This window comes from Colossoma macropomum, unplaced genomic scaffold, assembly GCF_904425465.1.
Source record: "Colossoma macropomum unplaced genomic scaffold, Colossoma_macropomum, whole genome shotgun sequence".
Classification (NCBI taxonomy): Eukaryota; Metazoa; Chordata; class Actinopteri; order Characiformes; family Serrasalmidae; genus Colossoma; species Colossoma macropomum.
Genome location: NW_023494806.1, coordinates 2,798,921 through 2,808,753, shown reverse-complemented (window position 1 = coordinate 2,808,753; position 9,833 = coordinate 2,798,921). Strand labels below are relative to the sequence as shown.

At 40.1% G+C, this 9,833-nt stretch overlaps 2 protein-coding genes across 2 annotated transcripts in view; both read right to left on the bottom strand.

Moving 5' to 3' along the window:
- LOC118827355 (glutathione S-transferase theta-1-like) overlaps positions 1 to 129 on the bottom strand; it is a 6,222-nt gene extending 6,093 nt beyond the window's left edge. Inside the window, exon 1 of the mRNA XM_036598684.1 lies at positions 1 to 129. This exon is cut by the window's left edge and continues 283 nt beyond it. The gene's annotated coding sequence lies outside the window, so the exon portion shown is untranslated.
- A 617-nt stretch (positions 130 to 746) lies between these two features.
- Positions 747 to 5,424, bottom strand: LOC118827354 (glutathione S-transferase theta-1-like). The gene is made up of 5 exons (XM_036598683.1): positions 5,272 to 5,424; positions 4,970 to 5,057; positions 2,249 to 2,399; positions 1,582 to 1,758; positions 747 to 1,193 (listed from the first exon to the last, which is right to left on the bottom strand). Exons 1-5 carry the CDS (start codon positions 5,390 to 5,392, stop codon positions 1,047 to 1,049), a joined length of 684 nt encoding a protein of 227 aa, XP_036454576.1. The 5' UTR covers positions 5,393 to 5,424; the 3' UTR covers positions 747 to 1,046.
- Between the last annotated feature and the right edge of the window lie 4,409 nt (positions 5,425 to 9,833).

Below are 9,833 nucleotides of genomic sequence, written 5' to 3'. Positions count from 1 at the left end.
AATTCCACGTTGTGCTGATTTTCTATGTGTAAATAAGTGAACATGTCCTCTAAAGAGAACACACTTACATGATTTAATGCACAGTTCATTTGCTGAATTTAACACACTGGAAAGAAATAAAACATATAAAATGTGATTAATGCTAATTAATGTAATTCTAATATGTTAAAGTCAACAAATAAATAGAAACTGTGCACTAAAATTAGCAGAACAATTGCATATTTAAGTTTGTTCATATTTGAGGGGGTGTCCAGTTGTTTGCATATGGATGTAAAAGCCATGTTTCATGTGATTGGCTGTTGGTTTTAAACATCACGGTTTCAAACAGCCAGATTAATGAGCCTGAGTATTTAAACCTGGGTTAAAGTTGAAGTTTTTGCCGATCCGATTGAATACATTCTGATTATAGATTAGACCGAGGTGTTTATGCTCACTCAACTCAACAATCTGATGGAAAATCTCCGTTTACAGGCTCACTACAAGTAATCAGAGCCGAAATGATGCGCTCTCTGAAATCACCATTTCATTTTACAATTAGCAAAATGCCCAAATAAGAAACTCCAGCTGTTTTTCTCTACGGGGATAAAATGAACAGCGTTTTCACTGCACAGGTTTTGGTAAACAAAATGTTCCTAAGTTAATATGCACTGTTTTATCCTGTATTTCAGAGTCCTCTGAATTACAAGGCTGTTAAGTAGTCAGTGTACTGTAATGTGGGAAGTACACAGCAGAAGCACAGACAGCTCAACGTTTTTAACCATAAGGCAGCTTTATTTTGACCCGATTTCAGCCGTACAAGAGAGCAAAATCGCTCTTATTTCCGAGAGGAAATATAATTTGTCTTTAAATCTCTGGCTGTGCTCAACCACAGAACCCTGCCTGGGGCTATTCATCAGGAAACGGCCCAACAATGAGCGTATGAACATGCAACCAAAACTTAGACTTACTGCCTTTTTCTTTCAACCAAATACAGTCCTGCCAGCAGGAGCAACGCCTCACAGGAAACGACAACGTGTACCATCTAAATATATTCCAGCATGTTTGGGTTATCGCTTTGCTGCGGTTTTGTCCCTGAGCCGGTACAGGATGCTGTGAGCTTCGTTAAACGGCTCTCCGAGAACCGCCTGCACCCTGGATCTCCAGCTGTGGAGATTCGGATGGTTCTTCAGGACGTCCCGACCGCCGCCGAGAGGCTACAACACACAATTCAATTCAACTTTAGTTTAAGTTTAATAACATTCAATTAAATTCAGTTCAGTTTAATTACATTCAATTAGACTTTAACTAAAGTGAATGTTAATAACCATCCCTGCAATTTAAGACAGGCATGAAAACATAGCAGAAACAGGAAAAACCATGCACAGTACAGTCGTATACAAAAGTTTGGGCACCCTATTCAAACAACACTTTGCTGATTATATAAGTGAACCTAAATGAATATTTTAATAGATGATTACTGTTTATTTACTGAATTTAACACGTTGAGGGACAGGTAAACACTACATTCTCATAGGTAAACATTATTATTAATATTATTCTAATTGCCTGTACGATTAACGTATCCTGAAATCTGTCACTGACCTGCATGATCTCGCAGACGGCCAGCAGGTCAGCAATGCTGATGTCGTCTCCACACAGGAACGCCTGCCTCTTGAGGAACATCTCGTCCAGCTTCTGCAGAGTCTGCTCCAGCTCCTCCAGAGCTTTCTGCAGCTCGGCCGGGTCAGCGGGACGGCCCAACATGCTGGACATTATAATCTGCACAGGTGGAGTTGGACCACTGACGTTATCTTGGGAATAAGTGTGTATTAGCCAGTAAAAACATTACATAGCATAAATTTGTATGTAGAAGTTTGAACCCCCCCCCCACTCAAATGACAGTTTGTTGATTTAAAAATAAATAAATAATAAAATAAACATCCTTACCAACAACCTACTTAAATATGGCACTTTTCTGCACATTTTAGTGCATAATTTCTTTGTCGATTTACCAATTGGAATGCATTCCAGAACCTAAACTATAAAAATATGCTGTAACTTTTGCACAGGCCACGTTATGTTTTATCCCCAGTATGTTAAATTCAGTAAATAAACAGTAATAAACAGTAAGTGTGTCTCTGTAGAGGACGTGCCTTTTATTTTTTAACTTAAATCAATACAAAATTTGAACAGAAGCCCCCAAACGTTTGCATGCAACTGCATAAATATTAACTGCATAATATTAATATCGACGTGACTGAAAGCTCACCTCCGAGAGGAAGACCTTGTGGGTGTGCAGGCGTGTGTTGGTGTGGTGCCAGGCTGTGTATTCGTCCACCCGAGCCCTCCGCATTGGCTCACGGGGGTACCAGTGCTCCGGGACGTTACACACCGTCGCCAGATATTTTAATATAGCGTCACTACATTAAACAAGACAATAACAAAATAAAAGTCATCATGGGAAGAAATAAAGCATAAACCATTTTGTTTCTGTTCAGACTGGCTACCAGTTTGAATAATGTTGCACAGTATAAAACCCAGTAATAATTAGTAATGTGCCTTCTGACTCATTTTGATATTCATGCGTGCACAGGGTTCCCTCATATTTTGTATTAGTGAAGAACAGTTTAACATACATGCTTACACACAAATATGAGCAGAAGCGTCACATTTTAGTCCTTTTAAAACTTTAAAATTGGTGTTTCACTAAATTGTTTGCTAAATTTATTTCATCTGTTTTCCTGTGATACAACAAACCCAAAAATGTTTTAATAATTCTGATAATAATGTATGATTAGACTTTCATTTTTTTTTCAAAAACATATTATAGAAAAATACAAACACATTTTTAGCCCAAATTTTATTTATTTTTTTTACTTATGTAGGAACAGGATTGAAAATAAATGAATAAAATGAGATAATTCATAATAGGTAGCATCCAATCAGCTCACTGTTACTATTCGGTTACTGTACACTGGTTTGTTGTTATTTACAGGCTTCTATAATTAGCCTAAATCTGCTGTCTTATGATACATGCGGTACTATTTGTACTCTATTGATGACATCCAATATATGTGACATCCTGATATGTAACACAGTTATCACCATTTATATTAATATACACGGCCTTTTATGAAACAGTCAAGGTCAGTTCACAGTTTTAGGAAACATCTGAAAATATCTCTTTACCATAGCATTTAATTAAAATAAAAATTCCACATCTCTTCTGGTATTTATGTTTAATCTAATCTGTGTCGTTGTCTTATGATTTTAAATTAACACTCACAGTTTCTTCCATCACTGTAAAGCTTTATCACCTGTCTGTAAAGCACTTTGAGCTGCCACCACCATGAAAAGCTCTATAATTAAAGATATATGATATGTGATATCGCAATATGATAGGATATCATCAATACTCCCAAAATATTGTGATATAATTACTGGCATGTGTGGTCATCCCACACAAACTCTCAGAAAAGCTCCTCACTCTCGGACTGACACCCGCCCTCTGCAACTGGGTGTTGAACTTTCTAACAGACAGACCCCAGTCAGTCAGAGTCGGGAGCCGCACATCCAGCACAAGAACAGTGAGCACAGGGGTCCCCCAGGGCTGTGTGCTGAGCCCCCTTCTGTACACGCTCTTCACGCACGACTGCGTGGCCTCCCAGAACAACACCAGCATCATCAAGTTTGCTGATGATACTACTGTCATTGGACTGATCACTGGTGGGGATGAGACAGCGTACAGGAAGGAGGTGGCTGAGCTGCTGGCCTGGTGTCATGACAGCAGTCTTTCCTTGAATGCAGACAAGACCAAGGAAATGATAGTTGATTCAAGGAGAAAGCGGGAGCTGCACACCCCCCTGTACATAGGTGAGACAGACATGGGGAGGATGAAAACCTTCAAACTCCTTGGCATCCACATCAGTAAGGATCTCACCTGGTCTCACAACACACACCTCATCATCAGGAAGTCCCAGCAGAGACTGTACTTTCAGAGAAGGATGAGGAAATTCGGCATGCCAGCCAAAATTCTCAGCACCTTCTACAGGAGTACGATCGAGAGTGTTCTTACCAGCTCCATCAAGGTCTGGTATGGAAACTGCACTGCTCAGGACAGAAAGGCTCTCCAGCGTGTGATCAAAACTGCACAGTCCATCTCAGGAGCAGCCTTCCCCTCACTACAGGACACTTACCACACCAGGGTCATCAGGCGGGCCCACAACATAATCAGGGACAGTACACACCCCCAGCACCAACTCTTCACACTCCTACCTTCAGCCAGGCGCTACAGAAGTGTGAAGTCCAGGACTACAAGACAGTTTCTATTCACAGGCCATCAGGCTTGTGAACACCTCACTCACTACCTCTTCCCCCCTCCCACTCTGAACTGGTTTAACTTTTGGCCGACTTTGCAATCAATAACTGCACCTTACACACACTGCTGCTGTCAGAACACTACTGTTTACATCTGTTAATGCACTTTATGAACCGCTGCTCTACATACTTGCGCTACGCACACGTAACTTTAATTTTTCTTTCAACTTTGTACATATAACTGCACTTTTTAACTTTTTTTTAGTGTATTTATACTTAGTGTATTTAATATATTCTTATACTTTATATATTAAGACTATATATATATATATATATATATATATATATATAAGACTATATTGGTGAAAGGAGGAACAGCAAAGTAAGAATTTCATTGTACAGTGTAACTGCCTGTTTCTGCTGTGCATATGACAATAACACTCTTGAATCTTGAATCTAAAACTAGTTTTTTTACAGACTTTATTTTACAAACTGGTTTAAATCTGACTTTGTTGCATCAACCGTCCACATGATATACTCAGAAAAGTGTGACATAATTCATTATGATTAAGACAACATCTCATATATGCCTGCCTGCTCCTGACCCAGTTGAAGGTCAGATTTGTTGCTGACTTTTATTTTATAAAACTCTACATAATAAAAGCACACTCGCCTCTCAGTCAGGACAAAGCCCTTGTGTTCGATCACAGGGACTTTCTGCATGGGGTTCAGGCGGGTGAACTCTGCGCTCTTCTGCTCTCCTGCGGAGACAAATTCGGAAACGGGTCGAATTTTCCGTGCCACCTTAAATGTTGCGGCAGTTAGGTTACGCTGCTGCACCGTTTAAGGTGGAACGGAGCATTACAAAAACACAAGCTGGAGAAAAACAGGGCAACCTGACTGCGGTGCAGCTAGTAGACAGTTATATGAAGACGAGACATAAACAAGCTTTTAAATCCTGTAGCTGAAGCTCACCTCTCCTCAGAGCCACGCTCTGCACCGTGTGAGGGATCTGGTTGTGTTTGAGGAAGATCAGCAGAGCCCTGCAGGGCTGCGAAATGAGGTCCAGATAGGCTTTTACTGGAGCAACCGCCATTACAGCCACAGTGAGGAGAACCAGGCCCCCGAGAGAGAGATATAAACAGAAGGGTTGCCAGATCTCGCGAGAAAAACACGCCTAAAGGAAGCGACTTGCCCCTAATAAAATATATATATGAACATACATACATACATACATATATGCACCGGTCAGGCATAACATTATGACCACCTCCTTGTTTCTACGCTCATTGTCCATTTTATCAGCTCCACTTACTATATAGGTGCACTTTGTAGTTCTACAGTTACAGACTGTAGTCCATCTGTTTCTCTGATACTTTGTTAGCCCCCTTTTACCCTGTTCTTCAGTGGTCATCAATACTCCCAAAATATTGTGATATAATTACTGGCATGTGTGGTCATCCCACACAAACTCTCAGAAAAGCTCCTCACTCTCGGACTGACACCCGCCCTCTGCAACTGGGACCCCCATGGAGCCTCACAGAGCAGGTACTATTTGGGTGGTGGATCATTCTCAGCACTGCAGTAACACTGACGTGGTGGTGGTGTGTTAGTGTGTGTTGTGCTGGTCTGAGTGGATCAGACACAGCAGTGCTGCTGGAGTTTTTAAACACCCCAGTGTCGCTGCTGGACTGAGAACCATAAATATCCAGCCAACAGCGTCCTGTGGGCAGCGTCCTGTGACCACTGATGAAGGACTAGAGGATGACCAACACAAACTGTGCAGCAGCAGATGAGCTATCGTCTCTGACTTCACATCTACAAGGTGGACTGACAAGGTAGGAGTGTCTAATAGAGTGGACAGTGAGTGGACACAGTGTTTTAAAAACTCCAGCAGCACTGCTGTGTCTGATCCACTCAGACCAGCACAACATACACTAACACACCACCACCACGTCAGTGTCACTGCAGTGCTGAGAATGACCCACCACCCAAATAGTACCTGCTCTGTGAGGGTCCATGGGGGTCCTGACCACTGAAGAACAGGGTAAAAGGGGGCTAACAAAGTATCAGAGAAACAGATGGACTACAGTCTGTAACTGTAGAACTACAAAGTGCACCTATATAGTAAGTGGAGCTGATAAAATGGACAATGAGCGTAGAAACAAGGAGGTGGTCATAATGTGATGCCTGATCGGTGTATTAAACGGTACCAGTCAAAATGGCTCATGTGACTTCTCACCGTAGTGGTGCAGATGGTGTGAAATATTCCTAATATGGCTAGTAAATGTGTCGGGTGCAGAGTGGTCACCAACAAACGTGGCCACGATGTGGCTGCAGCTAATAAAGTCTCTCCAGTATCTTAGTAAATGGACCTTTAACAAGACAAAAGCTAGTGTTGTAGATATTGATACACTGTGAAATTACAACATTAAATATTTAATTGTGTAATCAACATTTCATCTTCTAGATGCTTAACGTCTGTCTTATAAATGAAGAGTCCAAGTTTTTTGCATTTCCTTTCCTACTTTCTTTCTTCTCTTGCTGTAATTGTTTTGGTAATACTTTGGTAAAAATTAATTATTTAACACTTATTTTAAATCATGTTCGTTAGTGTCAAATAAAGAACGCTTGAATTATATCAAGTTTATTCTGACTATATATTTTTTTTCTTTTAATACTTTTTCCTTGTTTGTGTCTTTGGATTTATTCATTTCTCAATTACTCAATACAATTTTGCATAGTTAACATTTACTATTTCATTTAATATTTAATGTTTAAGAACTATAACGCAAATTCAACATTTCTTTACGATTTGCAGGTATCGTGTATCTTTTCATGACTTTAAATCTCTCACTTCATTCTCAATCCCAGCCTTTTGAGAATGGGGCTTCTGACTTTGGTCCCCCCACCCACCAATCTACCGACCTTCTCAGGTGGCAGAGCAGTTCTGTGAACAGGACAGAACAGTCAGATGAAACGATGGAAAAAGGAAAAAACAGGTACGAAAATTATTTTGTTTTAAATCCTCCCATCGACCAAACAACCATCACAGAACGAGGTAAATGTAAATTGACACATCGCTAAATATTCTTTGTACAAAACCAAAATAACACGACTGACATAACTACACGGCGTTTTAGTGAGGCTCCATAAATTCATGTATGATGAGTTTCTATTTACTTAGACGTTTTTTTCCTATTTATTTCGTAAAAAAAGTTGTAGCCTGCAATGTTTGTAGGATGCAGCTTATTAAGGAATGTAGGGTTCCAGTAAATCCTGATCTCCTAATCCCCAAACACTAAGCGCCACAAACCTACAGCCCACGTCAAAACCCTTTAGATAGTGGTGGCCCATGTGACTTCAAATCACTTTGTTGTGCAGATGATGCGACAGCTACCGAGAAATATACAACAGTTAGTTCTGGCCACGCAAGCTGATTGGTTGAGAAGCGTTCTAACTGTGCTGTTATTTCACCATAACATCACAGCTTTTTCACAAACACTGTATCACTCTGCTGAGACGCTGAGAAGTTTGACAGCTGTAGGAGACGCTCAAGCCATTTGAACGTTTTTACTTCTCACTTTGCCACAAACAGAAAATGGACACTTTTAAGATCACATTTGACCGACAGCCGATTTGGTCAGACTCTGAAGATGAGACGACACGAAATTCCCAAACTGTCATCACCACTGAGCAGCTTTTCAGTCGGCAGCTGAGACAGAAGAACAGCTGAACAACCTGGAATCAGCCAGAAATGAACCCAATACCTTTCGCCAAACTAAATGGGCTGTAAGATGCTTTACAGACTGGCTGGAACAAAACAACATTAATACTGATCTGGCAAAAACTGACAAAACTGAGCTGAACTTGATATTGCGGCAATTTTATGGCTCAGTCCGATTTGCTCAGACTCTGAAGATGAGACGACACGAAATTCCCAAACTGTCATCACCACTGAGCAGCTTTTCAGTCGGCAGCTGTGACAGAAGAACAGCTAAACAACCTGGAATCAGCCAGAAATGAACCCAATACCATTGCCAAACGTGGAGTCTGACCGAATCAGACTGAGCCATATTACTGCCACAATAAAAAACTAATAAGCTGCTCAGTGGTGATGACAGTTTGGGAATTTAGTGTAAGGAGCTGGAGAACGAACTGCCGGCTGTGCAGCGAGTGGGCGGAGCTCGTTACTCTGACGTAGCAACAAGCTGCTCGTTAAGGAACTATAATTTGGTGAAGGAACTGCGAACATTAAAACATATTAAACGCCGCGTTCACGGCCCAGTTTATTAATTTATTACTCTATTTATTTAACTGCTGTATTAAAGCAATAGAACACTGGAGGAGTGCGTTATCGCCAATAACATCACGGCTGTGATGATCTACGGCGACCAAATCACAGCCGTGATGTTATTTCGCAATAAAACATTCCCCCTTGGGGTTCTATTGCTTAATTATATGTTAGACATATAAATCTGACATATAAATCATAAATCATGCAGTCCACCATCTCCCCAAATAAAATAAAAAAAGTCAAATGAGTCACAGATTCTTCCCGAAATTGGAGTCAAATTTTCATTTTATTGTAATAAAGCTTTTTCTTACAAAAACAAAGTTTGACGTTGACCAGAATTAACGACAAATACAAATAACATGATGGCATGTTTGGACATTTTTATTGTGCAAGGGTTGTACGCATGTAAATTTGTTATGCAAGCAGTTTTATGATCCAGAGAGCATCTCACAAATACTTGAAATAATAATATGTCACTGTCCAAAGAAAAACAAGTACCTCCAAGTACCTTGGGGTATTTATACTGGGCCAATCATCATTAAATGTTTTACAGAATGTAAAGGAGAAATTACATGTTCAAATAACCTAGAAAAATAAAAATCGACAAAAAAGGAGATACATGGTTTTCTTTGGACAGCGAATAATAATAATAATAATAATAATAATAATAATAATAATAACACCATGGTGAACAGTACAGCTGATGGATAAAATGACTGGTTTTATGATAAAATGTACCCGTCTACAATTTTACAATTTAAAAACCGTCCCTCTTGAAACGATGATGGAAAACGAGGTGTGTATCAAGGCACTGCAAAATCAGCATACTGTATATAAATGTGCTTTATAACTGATTTATAACACTTAGAGGTCACAGTCACCAAGTACAATAACAACCACTCCACCATGCCATCAATTTGACATTCGAATTCGGCATCTTTGGCATCTTATTTTGGCGTTTTACAGTGATTCTTGACCGACATTGACAAGGTCTTAGCTGAGGAGGTGACTCTGATTGAGGTTACATAGTTTGCGATGAATCAATAGAACAAGTCTTCAGTAAAAACAAGACCTTTTCAGCAAATGGTTATTTTCACTGGGTTCATGGGGACAGGGCACTAAAGCTGTAATACCCAGAGCCACCAGAGGGTCGTAACCTGGCCCTGCATGCCACATTTGTGTTTGTACATAGAAGATGAGACACTTTATTATGATCTCAATCTGATGAAAAGTTACTTTT

What these genes read in the sequence shown, in the direction of transcription:
- LOC118827354 (XM_036598683.1), bottom strand. Translation starts at nt 5,392, where the DNA reads ATGGCGGTTGCTCCAGTAAAAGCCTATCTGGACCTCATTTCGCAGCCC. An exon ending in GAGCGTGGCTCTGAGGAGAG is followed by an intron (nt 5,058 to 5,271) that starts GTGAGCTTCAGC and finishes TTGTCTCCGCAG; the next exon opens with GAGAGCAGAAGAGCGCAGAG. An exon ending in CCGTCTGCGAGATCATGCAG is followed by an intron (nt 1,194 to 1,581) that starts GTCAGTGACAGA and finishes TGTGTGTTGTAG; the next exon opens with CCTCTCGGCGGCGGTCGGGA.